At 36.9% G+C, this 19011-nt stretch overlaps 1 protein-coding gene across 1 annotated transcript in view; it reads right to left on the bottom strand.

Annotated features, from left to right (window-relative positions):
- Positions 1–472: 472 nt before the first annotated feature.
- The window catches only part of ERICH3 (glutamate rich 3), a 115996-nt gene continuing 97457 nt past the window's right edge, over positions 473–19011 (bottom strand). The window contains exons 13-15 of the mRNA XM_023207581.2: positions 9274–9315; positions 3506–5874; positions 473–2799 (exon numbers count right to left, since the gene is read on the bottom strand). Coding sequence (XP_023063349.1) covers positions 3524–5874; positions 9274–9315 — 2393 coding nt within the window. The 3' untranslated portion in view covers positions 473–2799; positions 3506–3523. The remainder of the gene's footprint in view (positions 2800–3505; positions 5875–9273; positions 9316–19011) is intronic.

Genomic DNA, 19011 nt, shown 5'->3' with positions numbered 1-19011 from the left:
GCTGGAAATATAACTCCCTTCTCACTGATAGAGGATATATTGGGGAAGTTTAAATTTTTCCCTTCTACAAGTAAACAAAAACATGTAGATGTTCACATATAATATCTTAATATCTATTTAAGATACCTCTTCTTAGAAGTAGTGTGTATGATAAGAAAAAGTCCAAATTTTGGGTCAGATGATCTGAGATTGACTGATTTTTAGACAAGCCATTTAACTTTATTGAGCTTTTGCTCAGTTACCTATAAAATGGTGATAGGCGATAATAATTTTTCTCCCTGACATTATCTCATGTGTGTGAAAGACACATATGAGTGTAGACAGTCAGTATAAATACATCATATGCTGTACTCAAAAATACAGCCCAGTGAAACTAGTCCTTTCTTCTCTGCTCCATGGAGTTCAAATATTGTAAGGGAAGAACACAGAGATTTTAAAAGTTGAGTCTTATTTACAAAGAACCATTCACATGTATCTGTAAATGTATGATTGATTTATGTTTTAATAATCAAGAAACAGGAAACAAATCATTTCAGGTGAACATACAAGTAATTTTATCAACATAGCATTTGCAGAGAAAGAATTAACTTATTCAAAATATCACAATACTGAATTTCACAGTCAAATTCACATGCAGATTGTAGAATTATGTTATGGGATGTTTTGATGGAGTATGCTAAATATAAAAGTAATCCAAAGCAATTACCACTTAGCACATTGTACAAAACTAATTTTTCAAAGGGATTAATAAGTTTACTATCTTTCCCACAAGGTGCGATGTATTCAAAGTGCTCTGTAGCATTGAGGTTGAAATCAGGAAACAAATACTGTTAGAGCTCCACAGTAATACAGCTCAGTAATAAATGAACTTGAATATAATGTAGTTAAAATCTACTCGTAAAACTTTAAGACAGATGATGGAGATTTATGACGTGCAGTGAGTAATATCCTTTAATAGGGAGTAGGGCAGAGGGACTTCGTGCATGTATCCATAAAATCATAATAAAAATAAGTTTAAGATTGACTTCACCACTTTTATATTGAGTGCCATTTACTAGAGAAAGAGACAGATAAATGAGAAGACAGGAAAAGATAGACATAGACAGGCAAAGAAAGAAAGTTCAAAATGCCTCTGTAGTTGGCTTTCCAAATGAGACTAATCCTCAATACAATCAATAGTCCATGACGGCAGTTTTCAGACATCAGTGTACATCAGTATTACCTGGAGGGCTTGTTAAGCTATGGGTTACTGGACCCAACCAAGAGTTTCTAATTTAGTAGGTAGGAGACAGAGGCTGGGAACAATTTCCAGGTAATGCTGGTGTGCTGATCCTTCTGATCAAGGGACCAGTCTACTATCTGGCCCAGTGTATTTTTGATCATTGAATGACTCCATTACACATTAAAATGGAAAATACTTATTATGATAATATGACTGGTCCCTAGGGACCTTGAGTGTAGTGTGGCCAGCATGGATTATATGATGATTTAGAGCAGTGGTTCTCAACCTTGGCTACATAGAAGAATCAAGTGAAAAGTTAAAAATATATATACTGATGCATAGATCCATCTAAAACGAATTAAATCTGAATCTCTGGGGTGGGGAAAAGGGTTGAGTCATTTATAAAAGTGTCCCATGAAAATCTAATGTATATTCTGGCTGGAAAATCACTGCTTAAGGAAATTTTTTTTACCTTCTCACATAGAGAAATGGTAGATAAATACATGCGCTCTGGGGCACTGGTTATGTATTCAAGGAACTGAAAACCCCTAGGAGCCAGGCTGATACACAACTAGAAAATAATATCAGGGAGTAATTTAGAATGCAATTGCAACTGTTGATTTATAATGAACTGCAAGGTTAGTTCACAGGTTTGAAATAACAGAACTTGGGAAGGTGAACAGTACACCCATTTAATCCAAGTTTCTTTTCCATTTAATGACATCAACTAAAGAGTCTAGAATGTTGGTATAATGCTGATGTGCTATGCCTACTGCTATAATTATTATATTTATTCCACTTAGCTAAATTACTTACTACTTTTATTTAAATCTGAGTGGCCCTATAAATAAGGCCCCAGGGGCAAAATGCTGGAAGCTACCACTTTACTAGTCTACCCCAGAAAGCAGAACTACAGAAACACACACACACACACAAAAACAAAGAGCATTTTGAAATAAGATTTTCACTTTGTTATTCTGGCATAAATTAAAAGAATGACTATTTCTAAGTATAAGTGAATATACATGCCAAGAAATCTTTTGCTGGAAGAACTTAGAGATTTGGAGCAATTTTAGTTTTGAGTGTGCGTGGGAGGACCTTTAGAGCTCATTTTCACAGGCCAATTCATTAAAGCCCCAAACCACAGATTTTAAGTAAAAGTCCCATGTATGAAATTGAGATTGTGCAATTGATTGGGGCTCTGTATTGTAAAATAAAAACAACTTTAAACAAACCCCTAACATTACAAACTGGGCCTTCAGTGATCTTTGGTAAAAGTCAAACATTTGAAAATTATCATTTTCATTTGAAAATGTTAGGTGTGTAGAATGTGTAACAGCCTCACAAGTTTCTCTCTGAGGAACCACTGCTCCTAATAAGGGTCCTACATATCTACTTGAGCTATTCTCAAGGTGCTTACTGAGCTACTGACCAGGGCTGACAGATTGGGAATCATCTCAGACAAGCGCAACCAGTAACTAAAAAGAAGAGAGAGAAAAAATCAAGAATCCTGGTGAGATGCTTGGGTGAATCTTTCTCCACTCTTTACATCTTCCAGAAGACATCTTTAAATTATTCTGAAAAACAATAAAAAGGATAATAGTACCAGGATAAAATCACTCACAATAGTAGAAACTGGACACTAAGAATGTGAGGGCATTAAGGAAACAGCAGAATATGCAAAAAAATAATTTTAGTCTTTAGTTCCACTCTTCAAGATTGATATATTTAAATATTTTACGTACAGAATGTAAAATATTTTATATACTTAAAATATTAAATATAGAATGCTTATATTTTACATATGTAAAAATGAAATGTATTAAACTTTGCAAAAATGCAGAAATGAAAGCATAGGGCCCACTTAAAGGCAAATGATTACAAACAACCTTCATTTCATCCTTTAAAACACTAAGGTGGAAATGAATTGTGAAATAGAGTTTGATTCTTTACTTTTATGGTCTGTCCTTTGTGGCACATTCTCTGTATTTTCTCTTTGGGGTCCTATCTGGGAGACACAGATCTCACTACTAGAGGGGGCTGCCTTGCAAAGACTGAGTATGACTTGTCACACCGGGAAGAGCAGTGGGTCCTGTGTGTGCTTTGGCCCCTCCTTCATCTTTTCCAGCCCCTTTCCTGACAGGCTCAGGGCTAAGTGGCACAGAATTGAAGCCTGTGTGTTTATATGTGCACAAACACCAATAAAGGGACAAGCCAGCCCCAAGGGGAGGAGACCCACCGCAGGGCTGCTATTTAATTCAAACACATCAGGCTTAAACTCACCGTCTGCCAGCAAGTCTCTTAGGCCTGCATGTTTTGGGGAGAAACATCTGTAGTCTCGCTTTCTCCTTGCACCATATGCTGTTGCTTCTCTTGGGTTGCAGTGAAATCAGCCATCACAGGAAGTGCTGCCATCGTCTGTAGACTCTCTGGACTCACTTCCCTCTCTCCCTCCCGTGATAATCCGAATCGAAATTTTTCAGCTGCTCCCGACTCCTGCCTCCCATCGCCACTCCCAGTGGCTGCCTCCTGGCCCTCTGACCCTCCTTCTTGCTCCTGTCCTAGCCCTGAGGTCTTCCCTTCCAGGACTCCTGGAGTGCCCACCGCAGTCTCTGTTGTACATGTCACTGTCATCTCCTCTACTGCTGGCACTTCCTCCCCACTCCGTGCTAATTCCTCCACCACCACCCTCCCTGCAGCTGCTGTTTTTCCTACTAACTCATCCTTTTGGTGCCAGGTTTCTTCCTCATCAACATCTGAAAAGGGGGAGGCTTTATTTGCTATTGTTTTCTCCTCGGCTGTCTCCGAACCTGCCAACACCTCCCTCTCCTCTGCGGCTGTTTCTGCCGTTTCCTTACCTCCCTGTAGATCTTCCTCAGCCACAGCCTTTCCTCCTCCCATACCCTCATTCTTTTCTGTGTTTCCTCCGCCTTCCAGGGCCCTGTCCCCTTCCGACTTCCTGTCCCGCATGGCTTCTGTCCCCAGAGTGCACTCTTTGTCCTCTTTCTCCTCAGGGTCCTCACCCATCACTTCCTGCCTGAGCTTTTCTGCGGTCATGGGATCTTCCTCAGGAACACATTCCTGGGTCCTTAGCATGACTTCTGCTCCTCCTTGTCCTTCAGCCCTCCCCTCCAGTCCTGCGCTGGAGTGGTGATCTTTGGCTGCCAGCTCCTCTGCCTGGCCTGTGGCTGGGATCAACCCCTCAGGGGCCTGCACCGTTCCTGCTGGCTCACCTTCAGGAGCTGCTAAGGGCCCCTCTGCATCCTGGCGGGGCCTCTCTTCCAGAGCCCTATTCTCCCTGCTCGACAGCTCTTCTCTGTCTTTGTGCTTTGTGTCTCTGGCTTCGCTCAGTCTTCCTCTTCCTCCTTCTTTCCTCAAAGCTGTTATGTTTTCCAGCGACTTTTCAAATCCAGGCGTTGCTTCAAATATGGGAACCACTGTGTCTTTTAGTGAATCTTCTCCTAGAAGCCCTGGATTGTCAGACAACTCAGATGCCTCCACAGGTGCTTTGTTCTCAGCATCAGATCCCATTTCATTTGGGGGGGCTTTTGTCACTTCCTCAGATCTTACTTCCGTCTCTGTTTTCCCCTCTTCTGCTTTACGATTTTGCTCTTCTTTAAAAGCGTCTTCATCCTTGAGTGCATTTACCCTTGTCACCTCTTCTCTCTCAGAGTCAGTTTTCCTCAGAGGTGTTTTTGGCCTCTCAGCTTTCTTTCGCTCTCTTGCTACATCTAATTCCTTGGGTAAAATTTCTTTCCTATCATCTTCCCTATTAGATTCTGCCTCAGTCACCATCTGTTCCCCTTCCACATCTTCCTTGCAAAGGTCTTCCGGGCTGCCCTCCGAAACCTGCCTCCGGCTTGCCTCTGCCTCTCCTGTGAAGGGGCTCAAGGCTGTTTCTGTTCTCATAACCTCCTTTCTCTCTTTGGCTGGTTCCTCTCCCCCAAGAATTGCCTCTTCATAACAATCCTCTCTCTTTGGTGCTGTGTCCTCCATGGGTCCCGTGTCCTCTAGGTCTACGGATGCTTCCTCTTCACTTTCCCCCACATCATTCACAGCCACCCCACCCTCAGCCTCTCCCTCCTCCAATGTCGCTGCCTCTCTTAGGACTGCTGCCTCCTGAAGATCCTCCGAGTTCAGAGTTGCTGCTTTATTTGCAAGCACTGCCTTCTTCAAACCCTGTTCCCCTTCAGAAGCTGCCTTGTCTGTCTCAAGCACTGTGAGCATCAAGGCCTGCTTTTCAGGAGCCTTATCTTTACTCAGACCCACAGAATCTTTGGCTGCTGCTTGTCCTATGGGGTCTGAGCATGCTTCACCCACCCTTCTGGCCCCTTCTGCTTCTGCTGCTGCCTCTGCCCCCCTTTCTATGCCTGGAGGGATCTCCCCTTTTTCTGTAAACTCTTCTGCCAACTCTGACTGCTCTGCTGTTGGCTTCCATGCCTTCAAGGGAGCCTCCTGAACAACTCCTGCTTCTCCCCACAGGGCTGCCTCCCCTTTTCCCTGTACTATGTCTGCATCTCTGTGCTGGGGCCCTTCATCTTCCTCCTTTGCTCCTTTCTTCTCCGGTGTATATGTTTCTTGGGCCAATTGCTGGGATTCCTTGTTTGAGTTAATTGCTGCTGTTTCATCCACCACTAAATTCATTCTTGGCGCTATAAAAATGAGGTTAGAAATCAAGGTTACTTTAATCCAAGTGAACAAGGGATGAGACACTATAATCTTATATAACACTTATTTACAGTGTGAGATATTTATATGTGATATCACAAGGCCATTGTATTATATATAAAACAATTTTCCATTGATTCTCGGATGCTGACTATAACATGCACTATGACTTAATAATGGTTTTTCACTATGAAAAGAAATGTCTTCAAGTTTAAGGAACACATTGATATTAAAGAAAAGCTGAACATCAGAGATGTTTAACATAAGCAACAATAAGCAAAAAAATTATCATGTCCCCATGTCTTGGAATCAATAAAATCTCCACCTCACTCTTTCTCTGGCTTCCTCTTTCTCTCTCTCACATACATACAAGATTCCTTTCTTAGAAATAATAATAAGTGGAATGGAAAAAATTATGCAATAAGAAAAATAGTGAGTATTTAATCTTCAAATAAATTATTATTTTATTTGTCTCTTTTTCTTTCTTTCTTTCTTTTTTTTTTTTTTTTTTTTTTTTTGTCAAGCAGGGTCTCTCTGTGTCACCCAGGCTGGAGGGCAGCGGTGTGAACATGACCCATTTCAGTCTCGATATCCTGGTCTCAAAAATCCTCCTGCCTCAGCCCCTCGAGTAGCTGGGACCATACGTGCATGCCACTAAAAGGCTACTTTTTTTGTTTTGATTTGTTTTGTTTTGTTTTGTTAGTAGAGACAGGGTCTGTCCATGTTGCTCTGGCTGGTTTCAACTCTTGGGTCTCAAACTCCCAAAGTGTTGGGATTACAGGTGTGAGCCACTGCATCTGGTCCTGAAATCATTATTTTCTGCAGCAGCATAATATGTCTCTCTTCTGCCTATGTTTTCTGGAACTCACATGGGCCTTTAACAACACAATCATTATACAGTGTGAACTGATGATTCTCACTGCCAGATGATAAGCTACTATATCTAGATTTAGTCATCACAAATTGGTGTCTTTAGTAAAAAGTCTTACCTTTGTAGCTCAAGGTAAGACTTTTTACTAAAGACACCAATTTGCATTACCTTTCACCTGTGTTCAGAAGCTAATTTGCCTTTGGCAAAACAGGATCACAAAGCAAGACAGGACTTTGTAGACTGGGACACTTTTCAGCCTAAATACTCCTCTTGAAGTACAAGTTTTCACCCATAATTTCCTGGCAAACCTGGGTGCACAAGCTATCATAGTTCATAGTTCAATAAATATAGGTTTGATATGTTTTTTAATAGCAACAAGTGGATTTTTTATTATTAAATAAAGTTATATATATGTTGCAAGCAAAATAAGTAAAGAAAGGCATGTTATGCCAAACACCTAAAGCATTTCAACTTCCCAACTGCGGAATAGGACTTAGGGAGCTGGAAGCTTTGAAAAGGTCATCTTAATAATTTATATCAATTTAATCTTCTTTTTCATTTATTAAAAAAAAAACTAGACTAGATTTTATAAAATTAGTTAACATACCAAGATGTCAAACTCTAACTTAAAAAAAACAACTTGTAAAGTAGGCAAGTATGATGTTCCTCATTTGTTTTTTACTTGCTTGCCTTCTTGGCTAGCCATCTTACCCCCAACATCATCAGCAACAATCTACCAGAAGCCTGAAGTCCTTATCTTACTCACTTCTCTACTTTATACCCCATCCAAGACTGTCTTATCATTTCATTACCTCTTCTAACACAAAAGATGCTTACCCTTTGTTGTGTTTCCTCGGTCTCTTGCCAGCTATTATGATAAACCATTTTAAGGTAAAGCAATAATAGCTGATTACATTTCCCTTAAAATGTATTTGGAAGGTAATTTGTGATGTCTCCTTTCAAAGGAGTAAAATAAAAATTTCAGGCCTATCAATAGGGCTGAGGTTGACTTTACAGGTCATCTTCTGCTTATCACAGCAGTTATTTCCTAACTTTTACCTAAAATCTTCCAAAGCGATATGTAGAATCAAATATTGGTTCACAGAACATGTAGCCAATTCACCTGAGAGAATATGGTCCATTTTATTTCATTACAGATTATTACCAGATTTGAAACAAAATTAAATTGAAACAATAGGAAACAATACTGTGTGTCAAGTCTCTTTAATAGTGTATCTGCTACTATTCAAATTCCTTCATGAAAGTATATAAAAAAAAGTCCTCTGTTTTTCTAATCTGGTTTCTAAATTTATGGATTAATTAAGGAACATTCAGGGAAACAAGGAAATAAAATTGCCTAGCCACCATGTAGTAATATACTATGCCTAAATTCTAGGAGAGAAAGTGCTAATGGCATCCAGCTGAGATATTATATGAACACACACACACACACACACTATAAGGGAGCCAGACATGACATTCCTCAAGCAAGAGAGAAAGAGTAATTGAAGCTTTTCTAAGAAATATTAGTATAAAAACATGACATGTTTTTTGATGGTAACCCCATGGGCTTTTGAAAAAATATTTAATATGAGAGAACAAGTAATATTCACAGTGGCAATTTGATTTAGTGGAATGAGTGTGTACTTGGAAGTCAGACTAACCTGGGTAAAAAACGCCAGCTCTGTCATTTACTAATTGTACAAACTTGGGAAATAACACCTCTCTAATCTTTTATTTTCTTATCCATGAAATGGGAATAGCAATGCTGTACTCACAGAATCCTTTGACAGTAAATGAGATAATTTATGCAAAATGCTTAGCACAGTTCCTGACATAAAGAAAGCCCTAATAATCTTCCTTGCACACACCTTTCATTGCTTACAAATAATTAGATTTTCTTACTTGAATTCAATTTGACCAATAATAACCAGTATCTCTGCATTGAAGAATAAATATTTGGGAAGGTGCACCTGAATTCCTCTAGTTGAATGTACTATAAAAGATGTGGGTTCTCTAAGCTCAGGGTCCCTCTGCTGTAACTCAGCCCACTGCACAATCAAGTGTTACCTGCTCCTCTTCATGTTGCCAAGGGAGATTTGGAGCTCAGGGAACCAGCATAAATACAGGTACTCTGGCTACTGCTATTTGCTATGAGCAATAAAGTCCTTTTTCTCTGACCCAGGTGTCTTATGTCTTCTTCCATGATCCATAAAACTGTGGCTGGCTAAGTTATTGCTTGAAAGAAGGGTAAAATCTCAAATGCCTCACAATGCTTGATGACAATTACTAAAATTGAAGGTGGGATAAAGTGACCATATGATGAATAAATGAATATATTTCCCTGCTCCCATACACATAAATATATTCAAATCAGGGCATATTTTAAAAGTCATTCAATAAATACCAGAAAGCCTAGTGATTTCAAGAACATGGGAAGTTTGACCAGATTTATGTGAGTCATGGTCTGTTGAATCACTCTAATTGGAACTCTTGCAGATGGAATACTTACCACCAAGAGCCAGGTCATAGGCTAATGGAAATGAATCCTTTCCTAGTTAAAAAAAAAAAAGAAAGAAAAGAAAAGAAAAGTTCAAATGAATCACTGTGAAATGTACCATCGTTCTCCATCTCTCCAGTTGGATCAGTTAAGGCAAATTCACCTAGCTGTTCAACTGTCTGGGAGGCAGGCTATTGACATAAGACTGATGTGAAAATTCCTACCGATATTGTATAATCTAACATTCTTTTATTTAATCCTAGACATCAATATATTCAAAAAAGAATAACAAATTTTTACTTGATGTTAGTTGTAAAGCTCCCCTTAGGGCCTGTCAACTACTTCTGGCCATGCTATTCATTAGTTGAAAAGAAAAAAAAAAGGTGGCAGAAGGAAGAAACAAGAATAAAAAGGGTGGAAACAGGCTATTTTTTGCAGAGGATTTCTGAAGGTCGTTCCTAGGTAATGATGTGCCCTTACCGCCACTTGTGTCAACCTCCAGCTTCCTCGGTGGCTTCCCACCCTCATCTTCACTGCTGACACCAGACTCAGCATCATAGTGGCAATGGTAGTCCGATGCCAAGACTTCTGCTATTATCTCTCCAGCTTATTGGATGTCACATAAAATATCAAAAGGTATAAAAACAGGTCATGGGAACATTGTTGAGCCATTTCACATCATTTAAACAAGTGGTTCAATTTAAATGCATTTACATTAAAATGTAACCTTGTTTTAAAAATCTCTGAAGCATAAACAACTCCCGAGCTATGATTTCAAAAAGAAAATACAATACACAAGAGAAGATCATGAAGTAAAGATATCCATGCAGAGAAATACTTGCATTAAAAAAGGAGAGAGCGAGTAGCCGTGAGCAGTGATAGATTTGCCAAATGAACATGCAATGAAATGATTGAAAAAAGCAGTTAAGTTGCATTTTCCCTTCTAGGAATATGTGCCATGGCTTTTATGACACCAATCATCACTGTTTTTTAAAATTACTAAAACTACTAGAGCTGACTACACTACGAGCATTTCATCCATTAGTAGATTTTAGTGATTTGACCCCAATATTCACTCCATGTGGACAGAAGCACAAAAGCTATTACAAAATTCCTATAAATTTGACAGTAAAAGCTATTGTAGAAATTCGTGTTATCTGTAGTTGGTTACTAGCATAGACTTCAGGATCACAGAGACCTAAATTCAATTCTCATATTATACTAACCATATCACATTGAGCAATTGCTTTGGCCTAAGCCAATGCCTTGGTTTACCCATCTGTCAAAAAGAGTTATCTACTCAATAGTTCTTGAGAGGATTAAACGAAATAATATAGAGAGAGCATCTTCATCTTCCACTTACTAGCAAGTGTCTAGGCACTTAATAAATACCAGCGATGATGATGATGATGATGATGATGGGCATTTCTAAGTGTCATCACCCAATGTGGTATGATTCTAGGTCAAAGTGTAAGGTCAATTAAGTTTGTCTTTAGTTTCTGACAATTCCCTTTCTACAACCCTTGCTTATCATCTGATGACCCATATCATAAATCCCATAAATCCCTGACATTACCATTATATCACCTCCTTGTTAACAGGTTATTTCAAATAACACTAGACTTAGATCTGTCTTCTGGGATAAGAACATGGTATTTCTGAAACTAACTAATTTCTTTCCTTTCCTTTCTTTCTTTCTTTCCTTTTCTCCCTTTTTCCTCCCTTTTATCCTTTCTTCCTTCCTTCCTTCCTTCTTTCCTTCCTTCTTTCCTTCCTTCCTTCCTTCTTTCCTTTCCTTCCTTCCTTCCTTCATCCTCCCCTGATATTCTGTTACAGTGGATACAACGACTTTACTTTGAGAAAACAGAACTAAAATGCAGTTTCTTGCTTCTTTTAAGGTGAACTACTAAGGGGTAATTACTTACTGAGTCCTCTGTATTTGGAAACAAATAGTGGAATATCTGCCACAAATCGGTTTTGAAAGGAAAATTGTGACTTAACAATGTTAAGAGAACAAACAGAAATGAAAAAGGGGAATAATATAGTTCAAATATATTCTCTTTTAAAAATATTTGAACATCAGTTTTCCTCATTTATCCAATACAACGAAAGTTTTTTACAGTAAGAGTTTAGAGATGATATTGACTCATGACAATGATGTAATAGTTAGATTTGCTATCAAGTTTTCATTTTAGAAACTTGATAAACATAATACATATGAGTTAAATATCATCCTTTCCTTTCTTCCTTTCTTTCCTTTTCTCCCTTTTCTCCCTTTTTCCTTCCTTCTTTCCTTCCTTCCAGTATAATGTGAATACTGTATATCTAGAGAGTTCAAATAAGCAACGTTTTAGGTTTTACATATAAATTTATTTGGCAATTACATGAAGCTTTATTCCATCAGTGCTAAGACATCAAAGTTTTGTCCAAGTAGTCCACAGGGTATAAAAATATAGTGTACAATATTAATAATAAATAATAATTACGCAATTAGCAGCTACTGAACCAAAAGACTACTATAAGAAGCCAAACGATACTAATGTCTTCTGAAAATTAAAACTCACTCAGAAATGATAGTGAAGCTTGTAGTCCCTCTGTCTCAGGGATGTTATCACCATTTTCCCACGTCTGCTGGCTTGCCCCTGGAGGATTAGCCTTTGGAAGTAGATGAGAGCCTGTATAGTTAGGTGCTGCCTATTTCGAGTTCAGTATGAGTGGAATGCTGGCCTAAGTATCAAGGACTTACTAAGTGTGAAACCAGAAAAGGCTTCACTTGGTCATTTTTTCTCAGATGTTCTTCTGAAAATGAAACTTAAAAGCAAGAACTTGGCTGGTGTCTAACCCCAACTGTTTTCCACCCATAGTAAAAGAGGACTGTGCATGCTGAGACTCCCATTTCAGCAATGCGACACATAACTTTGTTGCCTCTGTCTATTTAGCCCTTCATCCCCTAAGGCTCCTGTCTTTTACCTATCGATAAAGGTGACCACTAGAGGCAAAGGTGATTGTCAGTTCTCACAGCATTAGTTGCAAAATGGAATTGTCACACATAGAAAATTTCTTAGAGAATAATCTTTTTTTTTCACTCAAATGATATAATGATACTTTAAGGTATTTTTTAAAATATCAAAATATTCTTATATTACAATGTCAGCTTTTTAGTATAAAAACAAATATATTTTAATATGTATTGTATTTTCCCTAAATATGGAGATGGTATTTAGATAAATTATCCAAAGCTTGAAAAAATTAAAGGATACAAAGAAGAAAATAATTATCATAGTTTCACTACTCAGAGAAGGCTACTAGTTAACATTTTAATAGATTTCCAAGTATTTTTTTACTAAATTCTTACTAAAGGTAGCACTTAATATCCAACTTTATTAATTTAGAAATGTATTGTGACTATTTTCCCATATCATTAAATTTAAAAGACTCTTCAGTAACACATAAAACATTCTAATAAAGTCTTACTAAATTTCAGTTCATCAATGTCTATTATTAAATATTGAGCTATTTCTATTATATTGTGATTATAAAGCTATTTTAAACACTACTATTTTTACACATATTTTTGACTATTCCCTTAGGACACATTCCTGGAATAGAAATTGCTATGAATTTTTAGAAGTTTTTATACATATTTCTAAATATTCTTTTAAAAAGGAGGTGGGATGAACAATGTCGTCAATAATGACTGAAAGGCCTATGTGCCTGCACTATTTTCACAATTTCCACCAATTCTTTCTTTATTTGATATTTTAGTAATTGAAAAGGATAGAGCTTTCAATATTAGCAGCAAACTTTCCTTTTGTGAATTTCCTGCTATATAATGTACATTCTTCTGTTATGATGTTTGCCTTTTTATTGATTTGTAAGAACTTTTTATGTATTACAAACATCAATCATTTTTCCCAGCTTTTATTTTAGATTCAGGAAGTACATATGCAGGTTTCTTACATGAGTAAATTACATGTCACTGAGATTTGGTGTGCAAATGATCCCATCACCATGCAGTGTACATAATACCCAATAAGTTGTTTTTCAACCCACGGTCCCCTTTCACTTTCCCCCACCTGGTAGTCCCCAATATCTATTGTTGCCATCTTTATGTCTATACAAACATAAATTTTTTGCATATCCATCTTGCAAATATTTCCTCCAGAGTTTGTTTTCCTGTATAGTCATGTGTTATTGCTGTTATTGCTGCTGCTATTGCAAAGAATCTCACATTACTCAGTACTATTTCTTCCAAATTAATGAATTGTTTTCAAATCCCAAACTATTATTGTTAGGATTTACAGACATTCTACATCAAATTTTGGATTTAATCTGGCAAAAATTATCATCATCTTTATATTTAGTCTTCTATTCAAATAGTGGGAGTGATTTCCCATTTATCATATTTCTCTTTCATCCTCTTTGTGTGGAATAGCATGTTTTTCTTATTGTCCATATGTTAGGTTCTTCCTTCTTATAAGTTTCTTAAAGTCTGTTTATGAGTACTTCTCCATTGTGGTTTATTACTTTTGTTGTTGTTGTTATAGTTTCAGTGGGTTGGTAGTTTGAGGCTATAGTTAGAAATTGGTCACCTTACAAATACCACTTGTTGGCACTAATAATTGCAATTAATTAATTATCCAGTGAATCGTTTTTTTTCTCTTAGATCCAAGAATTATTTAGAGTACTGCTTTTAAATTTTCAGTTTTTCTGGTGAGAGTTAATTATATTTTGTAAATAATTTATAGTTTTATTACACTGTTATCATGTAATGTGGATTCAACAAATTCTGCTCTGTGCTGCTATAAAAAAAGGCACATGGAGAATAATAGTTACGTGATAGACCAACCTTCTAAATCACATTAATCATTTTTTCTATATTCTTATGTATTACGAAAAGGACTGATGTTTATGTTTAAATACAAATGAGAGTTATTCATTTTGTATTTTCCATTAAGAGAGTGGTTAGCTTCTTGAATGCTCTTAAATCCCACTGGGATGCAGATCTTCCTCACAAATGTTAAGCTGAAGCCGTTTCCAATTCCAATTCAGTGACCCATGAGCTAAAGGAGAAAGGAAAGGAAAGTGGGGCTTTGAACCTTCTTAGCAGAAATGTAATTCACTGCGTTACTTTTCTATGGTTGCAAGAGCTTCCAGGTTTGGTTAGACATCTACTCTTGACATTGCCGTCTCCTTTGTTAGGGAAGTGCCTCTATGAATTCAGGGGAGAAGACCCTCTACCCATCAGTGCAGCTGACTTTTTGTTGGTGTTGCCTCACAAACTTTCCTGGGGCGGGTGGCAACAGTGAAGAACACTGAACAGTTAGAGGCCAGCATACCGGCTTTCTGCGTCCTCACAGCTCACCCCTGCTTCCAGCCTCTTCTGATCCTTTAAGTCTAGGATGATTTTTTTTTTTTAACTTCTATGAGGACGCTCCTCTTTCTCGTGGGAAACAAACGCAAGATAGCTCCTGATGTCTTTCTCTAATTTGCCCTCATGTAGCACATTCCTTGCATTTTGTGACATTTGGATGGTACCTTCCTTAGATACAAAAACACTTTTTAAACTTTGTGAAACGTTTCAACTGCTATTTTTATACTTTCTTCCTCATTTAAAATAGAACAGGGAGAAAGAAATCAGGTACTTAAATTCATATTACCAAATGAAGTCAATTTCACAGTGTTTCTAATTAACATTCTCCTTAAAAGTCGATTTATAGCCTTCATATCACTTGCTGCTATATTAATGTAGAAACTTAGAAATTCACTGCAATAATTCAGCTGCTTTTGTGGAAACAAATCAAATCACATATTAAAATTCAGGCCATCACAGGTGGGATGTAAAAGTTGACACTTTAATATCTACTAGTCAAGATGCAAATTGAATTATTAAATATTTACTAAATAAAAAACATTCTTATGATCATTTTGAAGCATTATTTATGTGGTTTAAATGAATAATTTGGAATTTTTCAGGTATTCTTTAACATAAACTTTGATTTAACAAAAAATGTTTAGAATGACGATGATGAAAGTTGTAATTTTTCAGGTCTAACATAGTTGCAAGTTAGCATTTTCTCTTTTCTAATTTTTTTTTTTTTTTTTTTTGTAATTCTGTGCTTATTTTGTTTATTTCTTTCTCTGTTCTCCCCTGACCCTCCTACAATTTTACACATCCTCTAGGCCATTTTTCTCCTTTAAAACAATGTAAAAGGGGCAGAACAAAGCCACAGTATTTCTGTCCTGTAATTGCCTGTTCTCCATGGTAAAGTTTTAGATGTCATTGTCGGCCAGAACAGATGAAAAGAAAAATATGCAGAGGAATAAGAAGGAAAGTTCAAGAAATCATACAAGAACTTCAATGTACTGTATATCTTGGGGCTTCAGGGGTTTTGTTTGTTTGTTTGTTTTTACAGTACAGGAGTCCCTTTATCTACAGGGTACACAATTCACAACCCCAGCAGATGCTTGAAACAGTAGATAGTATCAAACTCTATATATAATATGCTTTTTTCTATGCGTGCATCCTTACAATAAAGTTTAATTTATAAATTAAGCATATAGGGGATTAATGACAATACTAATAAAATAGAAAATTATAACAATATACTATAATAAAAGGTATGTTGATATAGTCTCTCTCTCTCTCTCACTTTCTCTCTCTCTACTCCTCTCTCTCTCTGTCTGTCTTATTGTACTGTACTCACCTATTTTCAGACTGAGGTAAACCATGAGTAACTGAAACCGCAGATAAGCAGGTCAACTGTGCTACATATTTTCTAGCCAATAGTATCTGAGGGGTTTGGGCAATAGAAAGGTAAGGAGAAGTAGAACCACTAATACATATAACTTTAATAAATGGCTTAAGTCATGAAACAAAAATACTAGTTATTCTATTTCATGCTTACTTGAATCTTCGTTATCGGTTCTTTCTTCCAGGTTCCCAAATGTCAAACATAAATGCTCTAATTTGTTATACATTACATCTTTTACATTCCCTATCGTGTATTCTCAATGACATCTAATTCATTCTCTCTCCTATGCTGTTTTAAACAAAACAAATTGATCCCATCTTAAAACATGCCAAGAATCCTGAGCAACTGAATATCAGAAGACTGTTTTATCAAGAATTTTCATCTGTATTTTAAGAATGTAAGAAGCCCGTAAAAACACCATAAAGATATGCCCAAGCTTATTCCAAGTTCCTGGTGACCTTGAAAAGCATCCCTGTGCTTTCATCATTTTTGTGTAGCCAGTTGATTATCTTCCCAACAACTCACCATGACAAAATTCATGACTAACATCATCTACCCACACAGTGAAGATGTTCTTGTGTCATCTTTGACATTGACACATGGCCCACAAAATACCAGGATTAATTACAAACCGAAGACCATAGCTGTTCAAAGACAGTTGCAGAGAACGCTAAAGTTTAGCCTCCATATAGTAGCCAGAATAATCTTTTCGAAACATTCAGATCATGCCATTTTGGGCTCACATCTTTCTAGAGGAAAGATTTCCTAACTCAGAATAAATTCCTTCCCATGACCTATGAGCTTCTTCCTCTGACCTCATCTTGTGCTACTCTCTCACTTGCTTACTAGACTCTGTCACACTGGCCTCCTTTCCAAATCCTTCATTCAGCAACTATGCTCCCAACTTGGGACTGTTGCACTTGCGGGACTCCTCGTTCCCTGTGGTCTTTCTGTAGATGACAGAGTGGCCTCCCTCTGTACTTCATTCAAACATTCAGATGTCTGATCATTAGAGAGGCCATCCCGAAAATACCACCCCTTCCTCAAACCATCACTCTATTATCCCCTTACCCTGCTTTTATTTTCCTTCTATCACTTAGCCCAGATACCCCATCACATGCTTATTTTCCACTTGGCAGGCATATCTCCCTCCTAGAATATAAAATTCACGTGGAAAGGGACTGTCGTGTTCACAGTGAGAACAGTGTGTGGCATAAAGCAGATCCTCAGCAAATATTTATTGACTGAAGAGGTCTATTAGAACAACTACATGCTTCCACAGGTCATTTAGAAATTGTATTTAGATCTCAACTCATAACACTTGACTTTCTTGTTCTTTCATCAGGACCATTTTATCCTGCCTGCCTGATAACAAAATGGCATTTCATTTTAGTTATACTATTATTTAAGTTCAAATTGCCTGGTCAAGCACTATGACTTTTCCTGACTCACATACAAAAATAAAAAATGCTTACTCCCATATGCATTTTACATTATAATTTGCATTAAATATACTACTCTTTATTTCATCTATATTTATGATGTATAAATTAAATTAACTTTACAAATAAATGTATTTGAGTTATTCCACTATTAGAACATAGTGCCAAGATTGTGTCACAATGCATGACAGCTTAAGCTGAAAGTAACAGGAAAATAAACATATTAAAATAAGACCATGCCCTGTAATACTGGATTAACACCCAAGAACACTGTCTCATTGTAGCTAGCAATTATAATCTTTTACTTTCTGCTTCACTGTGTACTGTATATCTTTTATTCAATTCATCTGATTTGTTGATGGACTGGACAAAGTCCAATTAAATACAACATACTATAAAACAGTGAGAAGGAAAATATCATTTTATGCAATCAGCCTAAAAGGTATGAAGGCAATGGCTTTACTTTACTCATTTATCCACCGCTACTATGATCTCAAGTAAAAACAATTCAAATTAAATTGTGTTAGCTTAGAGTCTATAAAACATTATTAATTGTATGTGATTTTTAGCCCACAGATTTATTCGTAACATAGGTTATTCTTTAACATAATCACAGCTTTTATCCTAACTGAAAAATGATTAAGTACCATACAAATGTGAGACATGGTCGTTTACACATTATCTCAGCCCTCTTTCATTTCTACCTACAATTCTAGTCAGGGATCCAAGTAAAATATATACATGTGCATATTTTGTGATTTTATGTGAAATTTTCTTAGAAATTGTTATTCATACAAAAATTTAAAGAATATTTTTGACTTTTAAATGTATTATTTAAAATATTAACAAATTTATTGAATCATTTCCATGAGTATTTGTATTTAGAAAACATTAGCCGCCCAACTGTTATAATTTACTTAGCCTCAGATTTTTGATAGCATTAATCCTTCCACATCATTCTGAATATTATACATGGTCTTTGTTCTGTTTTACCTGTTAATGTCTTGTGCTTTATATTCCCTGACTCTATATTGCCTAGCTTTCACAATCCTCAAATTTTGTTCCTTTGTGGAAGATGAACAATAGAACAAAACTATGAGTTCTTTAAAATAGGTTTTAAAGAAAATGTGCAGTTATACAATACTGTGGCAATATAAGAATAACAGATTAGGTGAATATGAAGAAAAGAGAAGTGTGCTTATGTGACAAGACATTCAAGACATAGGGTTAAGTGAAAAAAAGTAAGTCTCAGAAGAAAATATATAGTATGTTTCCATCTATATATAAAAATAACATATGTGTATGTATCTTTGTAATATATCAGGCTGGGTGCGGTGGCTCAAGCCTGTAATCCCAGCACTTTGGGAGGCCGAGACGGGCGGATCACGAGGTCAGGAGATCGAGACCATCCTGGCTAACATGGTGAAACCCCGTCTCTACTAAAAAATACAAAAAAAATCTAGCCGGGCGAGGTGGCGGGCACCTGTAGTCCCAGCTACTCCGGAGGCTGAGGCAGGAGAATGGCGTAAACCCGGGAGGCGGAGCTTGCAGTG

This window comes from Piliocolobus tephrosceles, chromosome 1 (assembly GCF_002776525.5).
Source record: "Piliocolobus tephrosceles isolate RC106 chromosome 1, ASM277652v3, whole genome shotgun sequence".
In the NCBI taxonomy this organism is placed as follows: domain Eukaryota; kingdom Metazoa; phylum Chordata; class Mammalia; order Primates; family Cercopithecidae; genus Piliocolobus; species Piliocolobus tephrosceles.
The sequence above is the reverse complement of the archived record's forward strand: the minus strand, read 5'-3'. Positions and strand labels throughout refer to the sequence as shown.